This window comes from Mytilus californianus, unplaced genomic scaffold (genome assembly GCF_021869535.1).
Source record: "Mytilus californianus isolate M0D057914Y unplaced genomic scaffold, xbMytCali1.0.p SCAF_12, whole genome shotgun sequence".
NCBI lineage: Eukaryota > Metazoa > Mollusca > Bivalvia > Mytilida > Mytilidae > Mytilus > Mytilus californianus.
Window position 1 is genome coordinate 55,957,436 of NW_026262604.1, and position 23,092 is coordinate 55,980,527.

At 32.1% G+C, this 23,092-nt stretch overlaps 1 protein-coding gene across 2 annotated transcripts in view; it reads right to left on the minus strand.

Annotated features, from left to right (window-relative positions):
- Positions 1 to 23,092, minus strand: part of LOC127722050 (uncharacterized) — a 275,032-nt gene that overhangs the window by 122,355 nt on the left and 129,585 nt on the right. For both annotated transcript variants that reach the window (XM_052228896.1, XM_052228895.1), the window contains one exon: positions 1,024 to 1,044. In XM_052228896.1, coding sequence (XP_052084856.1) covers positions 1,024 to 1,044 — 21 coding nt within the window. The remainder of the gene's footprint in view (positions 1 to 1,023; positions 1,045 to 23,092) is intronic.

A 23,092-nucleotide genomic window follows, 5' to 3' on the forward strand; every position in this document is an offset into this window, starting at 1 on the left:
TAAATATGCAGTCATACAGACAAGGCTTTTATTTTTTTTTTCAATTATCACTTACAATTCACAAAAGAAAAAGAATATCCCTCTATAGTTATGCATGAAAACACTTGAAACATTTTGTTTTGGTCTGGGAATAAATGTTACCGTGTCCATGATGATGAACCATTATTAATGTAATTTTTTTTTCATTTGGTAGTCATCTTAGTATTACGTGACTTTCTTATGTCCAATGTATTTCTAATGGAATAGACATTATTAAACGTTTAAAAGGAAACAGGCAGAAATAAAATGATTCACAGATAACATTATTTGTTATGTTGTAGATGACGGAACCTTGTTTTCGATATACTCGAATCAGGCTTAAGATTATGTTTAATCACTTAGATTAAACCATTCCTGATGAAGATAAATCCAGAAAATCGCATCGAACACATAGATTATACAAAATGTTGTTTTCATTTACTATTATCTGTCCAATACCACTTATGATGAACAGGAAGTACTAAAGGGTATCATTAGCTCAGTAATTAGTTAAATGGTACTGACATTAGTTATAACATATATTTTTCTAAATGAAGAAATAACTAAGAATCTTGTGTTCAAACTCTTTCAGATAAAGATGACCTTAACCGAATTTGGATTTACTATTAATACCCTATTGGTAATTCTTGTCGCAACGTTCGTACATATTTATACATTCCTTTTTCATATGTCATATATTATTAATGGGTGGTTTTTGTAGATCAATCTTCAGTTTACATGCGTTCAAATCTATACTAATTACACATCTACTGAAAGCAAACCTGTGTTTTCTCATTTTTATGACTGTAGATATATATTTGCTCTATCTCATCTAACAGCCTTTGTGAAATCTAATTATTTGAGGGGGACTTGACATTTGCCTTTTCTTTTACAGGCATTTGAAACAAAAATGTTGTACATTTCCTTTTAAATTTGTATGTCAAATGTTAAAATACGTAAAACAAACAAAATCAGTTGTCAGTCAATAAACAATCAAATACTCACCAAGTATTCTCCTGTTCGTCTCTGAAAAAAGACAAAAAGAAAACAAACTTACGTTTTTTGATACTGTTTTTGCATGATATTTGATTTGTTTGGGTACAACTACAGTTCTTAGAGACTTAAGATAATAGAATATAATATATTTATTGTATATCGTCGTACAGCCTTGCTGAAATCTAATTATAAGAAGGGGACTTCTCACCTGCTTTTTATTGACAGGCATTTTGAAACAAACGCTTTTACTCTTCCTTTCAAATTTTAATGTCAAATATAAACATATGTAAACAAATATATTTCATTAACCAATAAACAATCAAATACTCAAGAAGTTCTTTATCTCCCTTTTCTGAGAAAAGACAAAAAGATAATGAAATTTTACTTTATTTCATACTTTTTTGGTTGATACTTGTTATGTTTGGTTTCAACTAAAATTCATTAAGACTAAAGATAAGAATACAAAACTAACATGTCCCTTTGAGTAATACTAATCTTTGAAATAGTAAGTATATCTTGTTTCGCATGTAGCATACATTAATTTTTAAAATCAAGTATGAACACGCGGCACACTTGACACAAATACTGCCAGTTGTCTTGCAACACTTTACTTTTGTTAGCAAGCAATTGATGGCAATTATTAGTTTTATGAAGTGATGAATAAAATGAGTTAAAATGTTATCGTAACTGGGTTGGTTTAAGATAACAAATTAAACCGAACACAAAATTAAGGTATGAAACAACAGCAAATATTTTTAAATCGAATAATCTGACAGTAAGATACATGAGATATAACGAGTATCATGCAAGATAAATGATATTATTTTCATAACAAAATGGTAAGGGTTGTTAACGATCAATTATTCAATAGTTTTCCTCTGACGTTATATACATTGTAAAACGATTGTTCTAATGGCTAGAAATATAATCAACGTCGTTTCACCTTCAGTACAAATGGTTGTGATCTCATTTTGGAAAGTAAGCTATATGGGGATTATAATGAATATGATATGATGAGTTATAACTGAATTATTCAAAAGATTTGTTTTGTTACTTAGGTTAGGGACATGTAGGAACTGCCTGTGGTTTACAATGACACTTTGTAAATCACTAAGGATGGCTAAAAAAAATATTATAACTAAATTTTAAATAATTTAGAGTTCTTTCCTTTCCACTATGTAAAATATCCACTGCTGTAGACTCCAATTGCTTTGAAATGATTTAGAAGAACCATAAAATCCTAAAAAGGTATCAAATTAACAATATTCATTATCAAGAGCGAAGCCTTCACCTGAGTACTTATAACCAAAACCTTTATCAAAGTAATTAGTCTTCGATGTCACTGCTAAATTCCCCACGGGTGTAAAAATGTCTTTTAACAAAGTGTCAATGAGGTTATACCCCTTAAGCATGTTAAAGGAAGGTTGCATCTCTTAGGTCCATATAAAACATGGTGTCCATTAATGACCAAAACATTTCCCACTATTCAAACGTTACCGAGGTTGAACATCCATTTAGCTCAGCATAATATCTAAATATGCAGTCATGTCAGTCAGAATAGAAACGTTAAATCCGAAACCGTGTTTTTAACAGCAATAAAAACTGCCTTATTTATGTCCTTGTTCAATGCATATGGTATGTTGCATTAATGTCTTACAGACAGGGATTTTATTTTTTCAATTATGACTTACAATTTACAAAAAACAATTCTCGCTTAAAATGCATAACATGGAGAAAGGTCATTCTTGACTTAGATTTTTTATCTATATAAATGTTCTGGTTGTTCTTACTATCTAAAGTATCTTTCTATCTATAACAATGTCGATGATAATAACAATTACACAGCTGCTACAAAAGTGCCTGACACATCCTTATTGTGCATATCGGAAAAGTTGCAAGAACAAATGGGATATTTCGGTGGCATTTTAATCATAAGCAGATGAAAGTGGCTCTGTAGCAAAAAAAAAAACATGTCAGAGAATACCGTTTTTTTTTCAAATCGAACAGTTTGTTATGTTCACCAATGCCATCATTCATTTAAAGTTTCCACTAAATCAATCCAAGCAAACTCAAGTTAGGGTACAATATGTGAAAAAATAATAAAATCTGACAATTAAAGTTCTTTAACTCTAAAGGGACAAACTGGAACATTTGAAAAACCAGAAAAGAATTTTCTATTAACCCTTTCAATAATAAAGTAAATTTTGAGGAAATCAATTCAGGAATACTGGAGTTAGTGCGCGATTAGTGAAAAATTGACGTTAATATAAAAGTCAAAGTTCTGGAATTCTGAAAGGACAAGGCAAAAAAAAAGGCAAAGACTATAACAAATCGATTTTGAGCTATAATGTTGTGTTGATTTATACGAGAATCGGTTAAGCGAATATGATTTATCGTATTAAGTGTTAACGGACGGATGGACGACGAACGGACAGTAGTATACCTTTCTTCGAAGTGTGTATTAAAACTAACGCATTTCCAAAATACGGACATTTCTGAAGCAATAATCCGAAAACGGATAGTAGGATTGAAAAAAATCTAAACAAGACTGATCATTTTTACCCCATGTCAGATTTACTGTCACTGTTTTAGTTTATGACATAAAAGCCAAAAACATTCAAAGTTAATGGTAAAGGTAATTTGCAATGGACGCATGATGTTATCCATGAAATTTACTTATTATTCAAGACACTGCAGTTGACGTCATGGTCATTGGCAACATACATTTGTATGTCTACATCTCTTATAACACTGTTAAGGGAAGAGAAGGTACTTGCTAATGCAATCTCTTATAATGTTGTGCAGTTGTATTTAGGACTGTTATTCTTTTATTATTGAGTCATCGTGATGTCTATATTCTTTGAAAGGTAGGTTTTGATTTCCGCCTTGGAATATTTTTCATTTCTTTTTAACTAACGTTCACAAAACGTTTATGGATTGCATTATATACATTTCAAAAGTATAGGCCCTCATCAAAATATTTTGATTCAGTTGTCTTCCTGAGAGCATTTACCACAATATGCACATGATGGTATAAAAGACGCTGCATATCAGCCTGGTATAGATTTATGAGACAGTATTTTATCCAATGTATTACAATGACTTTGATAATAGCAGATAATAGTTGATGAACTTTCTTTACAAGCAGAATGCCATAAATATTTTAATAAAGTTTCAAGAAATGAAACCAAAATTGATGACAGCCTTACTTAGACCTCAATATTTATGATTATTATATAGTAATAAATATTTGTTTGTTTATTTAAAAAAAAACACCCGAGAAAAAAACCGTGCAATAAATCTCTGTATTTGCACGCATTTCCGGGAAAAAGCTGAGGCGTTCCGAAATCGACATGCATATTATTGCATCCTTTGTTATCGTCTGGGAAAACAAGATGGCGGACGCCGGTCATACAGATAATTTGACAGCGACGCCAGAGTCTATGATTGATAAGCAGATGGTCATTAGCTTTATTGATGATAAAAAGAAAAAATCAACAGTTAATTGCACGAATCGTGACTTGAAATTATTATGCAAATGGCTGGTTGGAAAGGGTGAGTTGAAATCAATCGAGAAAATCCCTCACAATAAACTTGATGATTGATCCTTTCTTGTCTGAATTCTACATAACCTTAAAGAAAGAAAATGGCCAGGGATATGAACCGGGGACGTTCGACGGTATTCGTGCCAGTATTGAGAGGCATTTAAAGGACAAAGAGTACTCTCATTCAATACGTGACAAGGAATTTAATTTGTCAACAAAAGCACTTTCTGCAAAAAAGGTCCAGTTGAAAAAAACTAGGAAAAGGACATAAGCCGAATGCTTCAAAGGCAGTAAGTAAGGACGAAGAAGATTTGTTGTGGGAACAGGGTCAGCTCGGTGATGGTACACCTAGAATACTTATATTTTCTCTCTGGTACTATTTTACAAAATGTTTCGGACTACGTGGTAGAAATGAACATCGGCAAAAACAATTGGGAGATATTTTAATGAAGAAGAACCCTGTGGATAACCGACAGTATTTAGAGATTTCTAAGAGACTTACGAAAACTCGTGATGGTACCAAGGGAAAAGAGAATCGCAAAGTTAAACCGAGAATGTATGAAAATAAATCTGATCGCTGTCCATTACAGTTTTTTAAAGCGTATCTTCTTCGACGTCCAGAAAATGCAATGGAACCAGAGTCACCGTTTTATTTGACGTGTATTCCAATGGAAAGAGTTGAACCCATTATATGGTTTTACGCAAGGCCTATGGGAGAAAATACGCTGGCAAACGTGATGCCAATGGCCGCAAAAGAAGCTGGGCTGGTACGAGAAACAACCCACAGTGTGCGTACAACAACAATAAAAACGCTTCGCAAGGCATGTGTACCTAGAGACAAAATTAAACATATATCTGGTCACAAAAGTACAAGTTCGATTGAGGTTTACGATGATGATCTCTCCGATGATGAGCAAAGGGAATATTCAGATGTATTAACTGGTATTAAATCGTCACTTGGACCATCAGTGACCGCAAATGAAAGTGACAATGCATATAACAATGTGGCTTTACAGAAGATTGACCGTCCTACTGTTTCACAACAAATTAGCCCACCGATTGCCACATCTTCACAATCTGTCTGTTCTTATACTGCTGCGCCTAATAATATTCATGAACAATCTTCTAAAGGTGCGTCGGAGGCATTATCTAACATGTTCAGTAAAGGCACTGTTTTAAATAACTGTACTTTTAATATTAACTTTAACATGGAACAGTCAAATGGAGAAAGTCAGAGGCATTCTAGGCCAAATTACTGTTATGAACCGCCAAGGAAAACATTCAAGCGAATACTTCCGTTGGAATCTTCGGACGAATCCCAAGAATTCTAGACCAGAGACTATTTAAAACCTATGTGGAATTTAAGGACACTGTTTAATTGTTGCAAATTGTTAGATTAATATTACTTAATTAAATTGTTGAAAACTGATTTATTTTCTAAACAAATACAAAAAAGACATCAATTCAATAATAAATTACATGTACATTATAAATGTACATTTTTGTCAAACTATTGGCAGGATCGCAACTTTAAACAAAAACACAAATCTGTATTCATCATTCAATTTTTTGTCGTCACTTGGTGTCCTTTGTCTTTCATCGCCTTAAAAAATACCATATTAATATCGCCCTTGGCAATAGTGTTGCCTTGAGTTATTGGAACTGTACACAATATATCATCTGTCCTTTCATGATATTGGAACGCTACAAAATATATTTGCACAATCTGTCCTTCTTTTATAGGAATGCTACCAATATGAAAAAGAACAGATATGGGTCAATGGCAAAAAGGCATCACAAACTCACTAAATGTAACACAAAAAATATAAATCCTGAGCTGACAACACAGGAAATATACTTGCACAATACCTCCTTCTTTGATATTGGAAAGCTGCAAAATAACAACGACACAACAAAAGCACAACATTAAAATGTAACACACACAGAAACGAACTATAATATAACAATGGCCATTTTCCTGACTTGGTACAGGACATTTTAAGAAAAATAAAATGCTCCGCAGGGCGCAGCTTGATACGACCGCAGAGGTCGAACCCTGAACAGTTGGGGCAAGTATGGACACAACATTCAAGCTTGATACAGCTTTGCATTTGGATTGTGATTAAATATTTGACACAGCATAGGTTTCTGACACAGAATGAATGTGGTCTAAGAACTTAAAAATTTTAAATTGGACATTCACCTATTATGGTCCAATATCCAAAATCTAAATACATGGTTAGATTCAGCATATCAAAGAACCCCAAGAATTCAATTTTTGATGAAATCAAACAAAGTTTAATTTTGGACCCTTTTGACCTCAATGTGGACAAAGTTGATAACGGGGCCCAAAAATCAAAAATCTAAATACATGGTTAGATTCAGCATATCAAAGAACCCCATATATTCAATTTTTGTTGAAATCAAACAAAGTTTAATTTTGGACCCCAATTTGGACCAACTTGAAAACTGGGCCCATAATCAAAAATCTAAATACATGTTTAGATTCAGCATATCAAAGAACCCTAAGAATTCAATTTTTGTTAAAATCAAACTAAGTTTAATTTTGGACCCTTTGGACCTTAATGTAGACCAATTTGAAAACGGAACCAAAAATTAAGAATTTAAATACACGGTTAGATTCGGCATATCAAAGAACCCCAATAATTCAATTTTTGATGAAATCAAACAATGTTTAATTTTGGACCCTTTGGACCTCAATGTGGACCAATTTAAAAACGGGGCCCAAAATCCAAAAACTAAATACACGGTTAGATTCAGCATATTAAAGAACCCCAAGAATTCAAGAATAAAACCCCATTGAAATTGGTCAAGAAATAAGCAATTTATACGAAGTATCTTCTTTTGCACAATACTGTGCAATTAAATATTTCTTGCTATTGCGCAATACTGTACAATTGACAATTTCTTGCTATTGCGCAATATTGTGCTATTGGATATTTCTTGCTATTGCGCAATACTGTGCAATTGAAGATTTCTTGCTATTGCGCAATACTGTGCAATTGAAGATTTCTTGCTATTGTGCAATACTGTGCAATTGAAAATTTCTTGCTATTGCACAATACTTATTATATAATAATTTACACATCCTGTTTGGTGTGTATCTCCTACCATATCATTATTATTTGCTTTTAAATATAAATCAGAAATAATCAACTTAAAATGGAAAATTTTAAAAGAAAAACAAAAGGAAAAAAAGAAAAAAAAAAGGAAACCCCCCCCCCATTTTTTTGAACCCCCTTATGATTCAACACCCCCAAACTCAATCCCAGCCTTCCCTTTGTGGTATGGTACCTTGCTGTACAATTTCAGAGAGATCCATACACTTGAACACAAGTTATTGTCTTGAAACTAGAAAAATGTGTTTTTTGGCCCCTTTTTGTCCCCAAATTCCTAAAATATTGAGGCAATTACCCCCATCATCAATCCCAGCCTTCCTTTTGTGGTATGGTACCTTGCAGTACAATTTCAGAGAGATCCATACACTTACACACAAGTTATTGTCCTGAAACTAGAAAAATGCTTGTTTTTTGCCCCTTTTTGGCTCCTAGTTCCTAAAATATTGAGGCAATTACACCCATCATCAATCCCAGCCTTCCCTTTGTGGTATGGTACCTTGCTGTACAATTTCAGAGAGATCCATACACTTGAACACAAGTTATTGTCTGGACACTAGAAAAATGTGTTTTTTGGCCCCTTTTTGGCCCCAAATTCCTAAAACATTGAGGCAATTACCCCCATCATCAATCCCAGCCTTCCTTTTGTGGTATGGTACCTTGCAGTACAATTTCAGAGAGATCCATACACTTACACACAAGTTATTGTCCTGAAACTCGAAAAATGCTTGTTTTTTGCCCCTTTTTGGCCCCTAATTCCTAAAATATTGAGGCAATTACCTCCATCATCAATCCCAGCCTTCCCTTTGTGGTATGGTACCTTGCAGTACAATTTCAGAGAGATCCATACACTTGAACACAAGTTATTGTCTGGAAACTAGAAAAATGCTTATTTTTGGCCCCTTTTTGGCCCCCAATTCCTAAATGTTTCGGCAATTACCCCCAAACTCAATTCCAGCTTTCCCTTTGTGATATGGAACCTTGTAGTACAATTTCAGAAAGATCCATACACTTACACACAAGTTATTGTCATGAAACTAGAAAAATGCTTGTTTTTTGCCCCTTTTTTGGCCCCTAATTCCTAAAATTTTGAGTCAATTACCCCCAACAATCAATCCCAGCATTCCTTTTGTGATATGGAACCTTGTGTTACAGTGTCAGAGAGATCCATACACTAACACACAAGTTATGTCTGGAAGTTACAAAAATGCTTATTTTTGGCCACTTTTTGGCCCCGAATTCCTTTACTGTTGGTACCATAACCCCCAAAATCAATCCCAACCTTCCTTTTGTGGTATTGAACCTTGTGGTAAAATTTCATAGAGATCCATTCACTTAAACTAAAGTTAGAGTGCGAAAACCAATGTGTCTTCGGACGACGCCGGACGACGCCGGACGACGCCAGACGACGACAACGACGACGACAACGACGACGACGACGACGACGACGACGACGCCAACGTCATACCAATATACGACCACAAAAATTTTTTTGCGGTCGTATAAAAATGGTGGGTTGAACCTGGTTTTGTGGCATGCCAAACCTCCCGCTTTTATGGCAACGTCAAACACAACACCAAAACGACAACATCACATGACAGGACCACAATACAAATAAATGGGAGAACATATAGGACAAAGAAACACACGAATAATAGCTAACAAAAGGTACTAGACTTAAAATTCAATACGCCAGACGTTCGTCTCGTCCACACAATACCAACAAGTGACGCTCAGATGAAAAAAGTTTGAAAGCCAAAACAAGTACAAAGCTGAAGAGCACCGAGGACCAAAACTTCCAAAAAGTAGCGCCTAACACGGCCAGGGTTTTCTGCCTGGGACAAGATCATCCTTATTATTTAGAATAATTTATAATTTCGCAAACAGTAAAGTTTATAAAATGACTATATAATAGATATACATGATTAAATTAATATCAAATTGTGGTAGTAATTAGATAATTATTTGTATTATCTAGCTATGTCGGTGTTTCTTCACAATCAAACTGTAAACCAAATATATCGTATAAATTTCGTTGAACCAAACTAAAATCTAATAAATATCAAAATATACCAACCGTCATTCGGTTAAAAAAAATCTGATTGTCGTCAATTGTCTGTCTGTCTGTTTGTTCTCCATATTGTCGCCACTTGTCCAACTGTATGAAGTGTATTCTGTAACTTAGTTAATTTATTATTCAATTTATTTGTGTCCATTATCTGTCTGTCATCCGTGAACAGACAAAACATGACTGTTATGAGTCTCATCAACATGATCAATTTTACTCCTGGTAAAAGTCGTAAAAAAAAATTACTTCATTTTTTTTATTTTTTTTTTATATATATATTTTTAAAGGTTAACCATGAATAAAATATTTTAAAAAGAAAAAAAATATAAAAAAAAAAAATCTAAAAAAAAATCCAAAATATTATTGCACTAGTGCAAATAACATTTATTCGCACTAGTGCAATAAAATATCTGTTTCTTTATAAACTTGTATTTTGACTAGATAAATCATAAATTTTGTGTTTAAAATATTTATTACTATATAATAAAAGGGTAATTGCATTAGTATTGGTGGATATTGCCCTCGCAGTATATCATATTACACTCGTAAACTCGTGCAATATGATATACTGCTCGGGCAATATCCACATATATTAATGCAATAACCCATAATTAATACAGTGGTTTAATGTATAAATTACATTAATATATGATTAACATAACATGAAAAAACAAGCATAAAATATTACGTATATTAATCAAACAAAACAGGCCAAACAGGACCTATAATTTAAAAGAATATAAAACAGTAAAAACTGTAATGCTTAATAAAATACATAGATTTCTGTCGACTTTAAAATTCGTTTTTAGAATCGACACACCTAGTATTATTATGAAATGTATATACAATATACTGGCGCTTTATAGACTTGATGGACATAATTTTACAGAAACAAATCTTTATTCAGAATTCACAATATCTATCGTTTCACATGCACACCACTTATAGCCAGTTACATCAACAGTTCTATTTTAGGTACAATATACGAGTGGTCTATTACGTAACTCCTAAGTTTAGTTGTAGATTTTTTACATATCTAGACAATTTTCCGTTAACCGTTTAACTCACAACAAAAAATCTTTAGACAGGCAAATATTACTATGCTATATCAACTGAATTATTCAAAAGATTTGTTTTGTTACTTGGGTTAGGGACATGTAGGAACTGCCTGTAGTTTACAATGACACTTTGTAAATCACTAAGGATGGCTAAAAAAATATTATAACTAAATCTTAAAGAATTTAGAGTTCTTTCCTTTCCACTATGTAAAATATACACTGCTGTAGACTCAAATTGCTTTGAAATGATTTAGAAGAACCATAAAATCCTAAAAAGGTATCAAATTAACAATATTCATTATCAAGAGCGAAGCCTTCACCTGAGTACTTATAACCAAAACCTTTATCAAAGTAATAAGTCTTCGATGTCACTGCTAAATTCCCCACGGGTGTAAAAATGTCTTTTAACAAAGTGTCAATGAGGTTATACCCCTTAAGCATGTTAAAGGAAGGTTGCATCTCTAAGGTCCATATAAAACATGGTGTCCATTAATGACCAAAACATTTCCCACTATTCAAACGTTACCGGGGTTGAACATCCATTTAGCTCAGCATAATATCTAAATATGCAGTCATGTCAGTCAGAATAGAAACGTTAAATCCGAAACCTTGTTTTTAACAGCAATAAAAACTGCCTTATTTATGTCCTTGTTCAATGCATATGGTATGTTGCATTAATGTCTTACAGACAGGGATTTTATTTTTTCAATTATGACTTACAATTTACAAAAAACAATTCTCGCTTAAAATGCATAACATGGAGAAAGGTCATTCTTGACTTAGATTTTTTATCTATATAAATGTTCTGGTTGTTCTTACTATCTAAAGTATCTTTCTATCTATAACAATGTCGATGATAATAACAATTACACAGCTGCTACAAAAGTGCCTGACACATCCTTATTGTGCATATCGGAAAAGTTGCAAGAACAAATGGGATATTTCGGTGGCATTTTAATCATAAGCAGATGAAAGTGGCTCTGTAGCAAAAAAAAAACATGTCAGAGAATACCGTTTTTTTTTCAAATCGAACAGTTTGTTATGTTCACCAATGCCATCATTCATTTAAAGTTTCCACTAAATCAATCCAAGCAAACTCAAGTTAGGGTACAATATGTGAAAAAATAAAAAAATCTGACAATTAAAGTTCTTTAACTCTAAAGGGACAAACTGGAACATTTGAAAAACCAGAAAAGAATTTTCTATTAACCCTTTCAATAATAAAGTAAATTTTGAGGAAATCAATTCAGGAATACTGGAGTTAGTGCGCGATTAGTGAAAAATTGACGTTAATATAAAAGTCAAAGTTCTGGAATTCTGAAAGGACAAGGCAAAAAAAAAGGCAAAGACTATAACAAATCGATTTTGAGCTATAATGTTGTGTTGATTTATACGAGAATCGGTTAAGCGAATATGATTTATCGTATTAAGTGTTAACGGACGGATGGACGACGAACGGACAGTAGTATACCTTTCTTCGAAGTGTGTATTAAAACTAACGCATTTCCAAAATACGGACATTTCTGAAGCAATAATCCGAAAACGGATAGTAGGATTGAAAAAAATCTAAACAAGACTGATCATTTTTACCCCATGTCAGATTTACTGTCACTGTTTTAGTTTATGACATAAAAGCCAAAAACATTCAAAGTTAATGGTAAAGGTAATTAGCAATGGCCGCATGATGTTATCCATGAAATTTACTTATAATTCAAGACACTGCAGTTGACGTCATGGTCATTGGCAACATACATTTGTATGTCTACATCTCTTATAACACTGTTAAGGGAAGAGAAGGTACTTGCTAATGCAATCTCTTATAATGTTGTGCAGTTGTATTTAGGACTGTTATTCTTTTATTTTTGAGTCATCGTGATGTCTATATTCTTTGAAAGCCAGTTACATCAACAGTTCTATCTTAGGTACAATATACGAGTGGTCTATTACGTAACTCCTAAGTTTAGTTGTAGATTTTTTACATATCTAGACAATTTTCCGTTAACCGTTAAACTTACAACAAAAAATCTTTAGACAGGCAAATATTATTATGCTATATCAACCTCAACTTAAATATTTAGGCCTACAATTTGACCAATATCTATCCGGAGACAGCACATTTAACCCCATCATTAAAAAGGTAAATGATAGACTTAAATTAAGGTACCGTAAAGCGAATTTCCTGTCCACAGAAACCCGAATAACGCTTACAACGGCTCTTATTCAATGTAACTTTGATTATTCCTGCTCCTCCTGGTTTTCCGGTGTATTACACATTTTTTAAGTTAAAAAATAAGCCTCACAATGCCTAAAACAAAACTACTCTATTCATTACGAAGAGTCGTTGGCAAACCAAAACTATCTAGCCTCGGATTTCTAAACATTGAAAACAGATTAATACAATAGCGAATGGGACATGTACACAAAATCTACAGTATCCGAAAGATAAAATTGAGAATGGAAATGGGGAATGTGTCAAAGAGACAACAACCCGACCACAGAACAGACAACAGCAGAAGGCCACCAACAGGTCTTCAATGCAGCGAGAAATTCCCGCACCCGGAGGCGTCCTTCAGCTGGCCCCTAAACAAATATATATACTAGTTCAGTGATAATGAACGCCATACTAAACTCCAAATTGTACACAAGAAACTAAAATTAAAAATAATACAAGACTAACAAAGGCTAGAGGCTCCTGACTTGGGACAGGCGCAAAAATGTTTTTAAAAGCAATGAACATCATAGATACAACAAAAGATCTAGCCCTTTAGACTTTGTTGTTCTAAAAATCAAAGGAAAAGTTTCCTCATCTTTCCTTTTGAATGCAATCAAGGACTGCAACACGCTTCCTAATTAGTGAAAGTCAATAAAAGACCGCTTTTAAAGCCAATTCAACATTAAATTTTAGAAATAGTTGAATAGAAATTAGAAGATGTGGTATGAGTGCATGCAATTGAATATTATGTGTCGTTATGAAAATATTTTATACAGAATACATAATAATTTAAAGATACGATAACACAAAATAAGTAAACATTGAATTACAGAAATGCAATAAAAATTGTGTCAACAGGTCAAATTAACACGAAAGTACGATTTGAGAGTACTCGCAGTTACTGAAAGCTAGTTAAAAGCCAAAAACAATTTACAATAAAAAATCATGCATCAGAGACTAAAATCAATTAAAACACATCCCAGGGATTTAGGATTTTAACGCCATGGACAGTCAATATAGACATTACTTCTGCAATACCAAAATAAAAGTATCGACAGGCAGTAGGATCGTTAGGATTTAACCTTATAGTAAATAGTTATCGTGTTAGGGACGACATCAAAAGATCGATGTCGGATAAAAAAAAATTATTTCAATTAGTTTGGGGTGAGGGTAAAAATAGCTGCAAGTTTTGTTATCCGACATTGATTTTCGGATTGAAAAATACGGATTCCAGTTCGGCCCTAACATATGTTTGGACTTTTAAACCGAATGAAAGCCATCAAATCGTACCGGAAAGCAAATCTTTGGCCGAAAGTATCGGGGCGAATAATAATCATAGCATCTATGTCGTTCAAACGCTTTATCGATCATGAATGTTGAATGATATGAAACAGTATACAGATCAACACAGATTGTTTTGGTCCACACGGCATGGTGGTATTTTAAAACAAACTATAAAATTTTCTTTGAATTGTGTTAATTATTTAATTATAAAAATAAAATATAAATTCAAATAAAAATTTGAAAGTTATATAGATTTTATGAGATAGTAGAAAAATATGACAGTGTTCAACAGACATTGAATAGAAATTACATAGATCATATCACATTCACTACATTCATTTGGGATTGTGCTTTTCCTTCTCTATCACAATTGGCACACATGCACTGCCCTGTCATCACCATACATTTCAATGGACCACTATTGTGTTTAAAGCTATATATTTTATATGAAACAATGAACTGTTTTATATTCATTTGAGAAAAGAAAGAAAACAATTAAAACCATAAACCCACTATTTATTTATACCAATCGTGGGCAGATGAAAAATGCAGAATCCATGCTGACTGTAGTGTTTATAAAATAATAATTTAACAATGCCTTTTTTTATGCATACAAAAAATACACATAACTTTTTTTTCAATATTTTTTTAAAGTGATGTCAATATACAGAACAAATATACATTGTTGAGGAAAAAAAGGACCCATGATACAAAAAGTATACTCTGAAAGCATTTGTCCATATTGGTCAATCAATTTTTCCCAAATTAAGTTAAGAGGGGGGGGGAAGGGGGATTTGGGGGGGGGGGGGGGGGGGGGTCAGTGAAAAAACTATGTGAATTAAGTTTTTTATCCTGAACTTTTGATGTCGTCCCTTATATATATATATAAATTAAAGCAATCTCTAAATAGAAATTTACGTGGATGTATATTTTAACATCCCAAAAACCATTCTAAAAGAATACAAATTAGTTATGTTTTAATTTGTTGATGACAAAATCGATGTTAATGCCAATATAAACAGTATTCAAAGATCGTATTACAACATTAATAAGATAACCTTTACTAATAAGTGTGTTTAAAGGGTCGATGATTTTACACAGCTCACATAGTGATTTCCGCGCTTTTAGTACAATATTACCGTATACTTTAGGATGTGAAATACCGTTTAAATAAGTTTTCTAAAGGTACAGCCATATTTACTAATCAACTCTTTGTATCTATGAAAGAATTTAGTAAATGTTTATAGTAATTAGTAATTTATGGTAACGAAATCCCAGACTTAAAGACCGGGTCTGATCTAAAACTTTTACCAGGTTGTACGCGATCAAGCCAATATGGAAAAGAGGCTGAGCTTGCCAGTGTCATATCATAATCTGTGTTAAAAATAGTTTGTTTATGTGCAAAGCACATGGCTTATCAATTAAGTGAGAAAGAGATTTATACTAACCATTCATTTGATGCAGTACTATTTGTTAAATCCAGACTGACAATAGGTATAAAATAAACACTTAAAATCGTCCAGTTATAAAAAGTAAAAGTAGAAAATAAAATAAATTTAAACATTAAATGTGCAATTTTGATGATATATCATATCGTTATAAATATTTAAGAACTAATTCCTCCTGGTTCTTTTCCTTGAATATACAACATTAACAAAAGTTTTCCATATATTTCCTCGAAATTTAAATGTTTTCTGTTTATAATTTTCTTGCCTCTTACACTTCTAGGGGTTCTAGGATTTCGCGGATTTGAAATAGAAGTGAAGTCCCTGTCAACATTTTCATTCCATTGACAAACTGCCAAGTTCGAACGTTCGAACGTGCATTGCACTGTTTGTCACCAAACGCAATACGTTTATCCTGATAAATATTTATAACGTTGTTGAAACTTTCAACATAAAATGTGTCTTTTCCTAAAACATAATCCTGAGGATATTTAAAAATGTTGGAATTTAAAAGTACTCCAAGTAACAGTTTTTCAGCCACTGGATCAGTCAAAACAATTCTTGATGGTTCATAATTTTTATCATATTTACATCTAGAGGAAGGATTATTGTTACAATTTCTGATTGCCCAATGAATATGAGTTGATACATGTAACAGTTCCACTTTATCACTTAGTTGAAAGGACCACGTTTTTCTATCAGATTTTGCTGTACCAGCTGCAACTTTTTTCAGAGCTGTTTTACTGCTTTAACACAATGCCATGTATCGTTTTGATTAATTGCATCAGTTTCTTCACGAATGTATTTGTTGATAGATAGATTCCTGTCATGGCAATGGACACCTACAGCAACCTCCTTTTCAGCCAAATATGTATATACCCTATCAGTACCAATACGTTCATGTCTTTGAGAAACAACATCGTCAGCTTTGGTTACATGTTGACAAGATAAAACTTTGTGTGTTTTTTCACCAATCGCAACAATACTTGCATCTTTAGCGTTTTTACGCCAGCCATGCCTTGCGTCAGTTAAAATATCTATTTCTCTAAATTTGTCATCATAAATATAATATAAGGCTGATTCTTCAAGCAAGGCTGTTGTTGTAGACTTATGGTATTCTGTTTGAATGTGGTTTTCATATCAGTTGAAGAACTTATTTCGTTTTTCCCAATTAATTTTCCCGATTCCAGCACCATCTACAAACTTGGTATAATGTGATGGCAACATTCCACTACAGATCAGACCATGCTGCACTCTGTTATTCACCAAGTATTCCTTGTTCTGCATGTATGGCGAAGAAGACCTAAGAAAAGTGTGAGAGGATTCACATTTCATTCTTGTCATAATTACATGTCCTCTTGTTGCCCATTTCTCTATAATTAGGTTGTTTTTACAGTATCTGAAATGAGCTTCCACCACTTATTTGTAACGTTTTAGTGAGTCCTCAGCACACATGAATATTTTTTGGCTAACATCTTTTTTCCTAGCTTTAACGTAGGTACTTTGTATTGGATCTGGTATATGTATAGATTGTTCATCAGATGCATTCCCTACTTCCTGACTAGGCCACATCTCCAATAAAGTTTCCAAAACCTGCAAATTTCCTGTAGGTTTGTTTAACCTTTGAGTCAATATATTCCTAATTTCCAGTATTTTACCAAGAATTTCTGCTTTCTTTTCATCACTTCCTGAAAACTCCATTCTGAAACTTGGGGTTCTTTTTCGTTTTTTTGTGGACTAGCCATAATTTTGTCTTTAAAGATTTTTATTAATATTGAAATGACCAAACAGTTGAGTTCCCATACATATTATGGATGAGTTTATATTGTAAATTGGGTGAAAGGGGAGTAGTGTATAATATATATGACAAAAAACATAATTATAATCTAAAGATTATGTCTTTATCTTATTTTTATATTTTATTTCAAAGATACATGTATAAGAATTCTTTTTTTTTAATGTATTAATGACTAATGACAAAAACAAATAATATAACAGGATAGGATTACATTCTCCATCCCTCTTTGTAGATTGCACTTGTCCTGAAATATGATATTACACAAACCTACACATAAGTAAACAGTTACCGCCAAAATAGTGCAAATTCTTTGAGAGATAATTTATGATGCTGGGGTTTATCATTACTTGAGGTTCTTTCAGGATTTATAACCTCAGTAGAACAGCATGTAAACAAATAAATGAAAAAAACTTTTTATTTAGAAAATATTATTTTATCTAAAACAGAACAAAAGAGCAGTTACAAACATGAATTAGTACCTTTTATTTAAAAATTACATTTGGTTCAAATTTTTGGAAGGCAAAGTCTCTGGTCATATCTATGCTATCAATTTGAAAATGGACGACAGTGTAAATCAAGGAAAATCTATCTTGGCTCTTGAAGTTACAGAAGAACAAAAAGAAACTATTTATAATTTATTTGCTCACAATAACTGGGATTATAAAGAAACTGAAATTAAAGAAAACAAAGATGAAAATAAAGAGACAAATGGGACAGGAAATTCAGAAGATTTTGATGATTTTTTGATAGAGCAAAATGATATTTTTGAAGAATGTCAGTACTGTTTATGCAAATCGTGCATAACACATGAACATAACAAACAAATGTGATTTTAAGATTTTATGGTCAACATATCATATGTCATTTTATTACATCGCGATGACCGTATTATTATATATACATGCAACCGTAACATTAATTTAATATATAACAACAAACCAGTGTATACTCTGGGACTATGATTATATTAGTATAATAGTCCCAGGTATACTGATTTGTATCACTACAATATAATAGTTATTACAGTGCGGTTGAATTTCCTGTCATTTATTCATCATCCATGCACGAACTTGTATCAGAAAAAAATATATCTCTGTGAATTAAGCCAAAAATGTATAAGAACCGAAACAATTGAAGAGTTATATGACCAAAAGGACTTAAAATGTAGCCATCTAAGGTCAATTTTGCCTGAGGGAGTTCAAACCTTAGTTTTTTTTAATATTTCTAAATTCAAAAACTGACAATTTTAAAAATATTTGTTATTAATCATGTCAGTACCGAAGTACTGACTACTGAGCTGAAGATGCCCTCGGGGACTGATAGTCCACCAGCAGAGGTATCGACCCAGTGATGTAAAAAATAAAAAGAATTCATGCGTCCGAAGAGCTTTTCTGGATTTACCTTCATCAGGAACGCCCAAGCCAAGGATTATAAGAACCGAAACAATTAAATAGCTATATAACCAAAAGGACATAAAAATATAGCCAAATCCATCTAAGGTCAACTTTGCTTGATTGAGGTGAAACCTTAGTTTCTTTATAATTTAAAAATTTTATTTTTTATCAAGTTGTCCGTGTCTCCCAAAAATGTTACCACGTCCAAACTGAACGTTTTTGCACGGAACGTCAATGTAACGTAATATATATAATTTCATTTTCAATGACTGAAAGTTTCGCATGTATATGTCTTTAGCATTTATAACGTTCTGCATAATGATATTATTTTGGGAGATAATTTTTGATAAAAATCTTTTACAAGTGATAAAAAGGTGAACTATAGTTGTTAATTTCTGTGTCATTTGGTCTCTTGTGGAGAGTTGTCTCATTGGCAATCATACCACATCTTCTTTTTTTATAATCAAATCAAGTGAAGAAGACATTTAAGTGTTTAAAAAATGTCAAAAATCATATATACTTCAAATTTTAGGCCAAAATAAGCCTTTATCGGAATTTCTTCTATGTACAAATAAGAAATAAATACATATAAACATAATGATCATGATATTAAACGGCCACGACAAATATCATGTCAGTTCGAAGTCTGGAGGCTTTTTTCGAAATTCCATATAACAGAACTGCTGTAAGATTTGAAACTTCCAGTTCACAATTATGACAGCAAGCAGTTCGATATTGTAATATTTTCAAACAAATTAAAGAAAAGGTCTGTCGCCTTAACCTTAAAATGTGATTTTAAAATTTTACGGTCAACATATCATATGTCATTTTATTACATCGCGATGACCGTGAGGTCATTTCGATGTATTGCTATCGCCTAAATTTCCATTATGCAAATTAGTTCTGGGTTTTCAACCGATCTATAAAAATAATAGATCCGCGGTCATTATCTAGTGCAAAATAACATTACTTATCGCTTGTTTCAAATTCATTTTTTCAATGGATACTCCTATAAATATTTTTATTAAAACACAAATTAATAACATGTAAATGTGTTGTCGTTAGTTATATATATAAAAGTAAAAAATCATTGATGATATCTGTGTACACGTACCGAAAAATTGTGTTAAAGCTTACGGAAGAATATCTCAAGAACGTTTTGCGACACTCCCGGCAAGTACCGATAACTCTGTTATTGTTTTGCGGGAAAATATGAATGGCTTCTCATATCCAATCTTTTAGAAAAATCGATTTTTTTACAGAAGAGTGTCCACCATGCACTTGCACTGCACTATAATTAGAATAGTATAATAGAATGATATACAAATAGAAGAAAATTATATATACATGCAACCGTAACATTAATTTAATATATAACAACAAACCAGTGTATACTCTGGGACTATTATTATATTAGTATAATAGTCCCAGGTATACTGATTTGTATCACTACAATATAATAGTTATTACAGTGCGGTTGAATTTCCTGTCATTTATTCATCATCCATGCACGAACTTGTATCAGAAAAAAATATATCTCTGTAAATTAACCTCAGTTTCAGGTATAGAGATGTCATCTATTTCTGTGACATGTTCTTTTGACCATTTACAAGAACCTGCGGTCATCCGATGTTCAGTACTTCAGTACTTTGATTTTTTTTCTCAACATTTTCCGTGTTTCCCTTAAATGTTACAAAAGAGCCATTGTTCACATTTTTTCAGTACATGATAAGTTAGGGTAGTTCAAATATGTGACCGAAGAATGAACCATAACAAAATGTTATTACCGAAATGTGATTTTTTTAAAGTTTCATTTAAGCCTTCAATGTTAAGAAAACGCTCAATTATTCATCAAACACGTTATAAATTTCAAACGTCCGAAGCTCTATTCTGGATTTACCTTCATCAGGAACGCCCACAGTCGAATATTTGAAAGCCAAAAATGTATAAGAACCGAAACAATTGAAGAGTTATATGACCAAAAGGACCTAAAATGTAGCCATCTAAGGTCAACTTTGCCTGAGGGAGTTTTTTTATAGTTTTAGTTTTTTTTTAATATTTCTAAATTCAAAAACTGACAATTTTAAAAATATTTGTTATTAATCATGTCAGTACCGAAGTACTGACTACTGAGCTGATGATGCCCTCGGGGACTGATAGTCCACCAGCAGAGGTATCGACCCAGTGATGTAAAAAAATGAAAAGAATTCATGCGTCCGAAGAGCTTTTCTGGATTTACCTTCATCAGGAACGCCCAAGCCAAGGATTATAAGAACCGAAACAATTGAATAGCTATATACAGTACTTGCAACCTTAGGCGTTACTGTTTGACGTGAACTTGACTGATCGGTGAATGATCGGTGACGGATGTTTGACTGATCGATGACTGATCGGTGATCGATGACCCATAGAATCCGTCAGAAACGTCAAATAGGCTATGTGAGAGTTACCGTGACAACGGTCAGCGATCGATCAGTAAATTAATTGTATGCACGGATCGGACGGATACGTATATAATTAAAATTCTTATGTAAAACGAACTCCACAGTATTTACAGTCGATAAACGCGGACCTCTACGAAGACACCTTTACTCGTTAATTATGTACCACTAAAAAGCGATAAAATGTTATCATTTAAAATAAATTCTCTATTTGTTGTCGTTAGATGATGAAAATAAAAATAGTATAACAGTAAAGATACATATATACAGCTTTGTTTGGATTAATTAATTTAGAGTGTTGTTTTAATTTTTGTTCTAGATTACCAATATTTCTTCTTCTTATAACATATAATGCAATGTTATTTCTGATTAGTTATTTAAAAGGCCTCAAGAAAAGTTTCTTTGATAGAATTTAAAAAAAATAAGTATTAAAATACTTAAACTTTAATTTGTGTTGATTAAAGGTGCAATCATTTCATTATTTTGTACTTTTTGTACATCAGGATTGGTCGTTTTTCATAAAATATGCTGAATTTCAGGAAAAAGATACTAAATTTTTGTTCGCGTTGCTTAAATATGCAAATATTTCTTCTTTCATATCAGAAATAATCCAACTTCAATTGCAATCAGTCATAGTTAATGCATTCAGATAATTACTTAAATTGTATAAGATATGAATAATTTAAGGATAAATATACATAAACTTTTGTTTTTTTTAAAAAGAATTCAATAATTTCTCTTTTTTAATGGAAATTATTGAACGCCTATGGCTTCTTGTACTTTTTATGGTTCAGGATTGGTTGTTTTTTCTAAAATCAAAATAATATCTGAGAAAATATACTAAAATGATGTTCTCATTGATTAAATTACCAATTTTTCTTCTTTTGATAAAAAATAATGCAATGTTATTTGTAACATGTTTTTTTCAAAGACCTCCAATAAGATTTTTTTTGTACGAATTTTGATAATGTAAGGAGAATGATACTTAAACTTTTGTTTTGTTGTAAATACGAATGCAATAATTTCTTTATATTGATAGAAATTATGAACCGTCATTTGATTTTGGTACATTTTGTACATCAGGATTGGTTGTTTTTCATAAAATATGCTTAATATAAGCGAAAAGATACTAAATTTTTGTTCCCATTGCTTAAATATGCAAATATTTCTTCTTTTATATCAGAAATAATGCAACTTCAATTGCAATCAATCATTATAAATGCCTTTAGATAAGTAATTTTGTATAAATAAAAATGTGAATCATTGAAGGATAAATATGCATAAACTTTAGTTTTGTTAGACAAGAATGCAATAATTTCTTTATTTTGATAGAAATTATGAACTGTCATTTGATTTTGGTTCTTTTTGTACATCAGGATTGGTTTTTTTCATAAAATATGCTGAATTTCAGGGAAAAGATACTAAATTTTTTTTCGTGTTGCTTGAAAATGTAAATATGTCTTCTTTTGTATCAGAAATAATTCAACATCAATTGCAATCAGTCATAATTAATGCATTCAGATAAGTACTTTTGTATAAGATATAAATAATTAACTGATAAATATACATAAACTTTTGTTTTTGTTTGATAAATATTCAAAATTCCTTTATTTCATTTTAAATTATTGACTGCCTATGGCTTTTTGTACTTTTTATGGTTTAGGATTGGTTGTTTTGTATAAAATCAAAATAATAT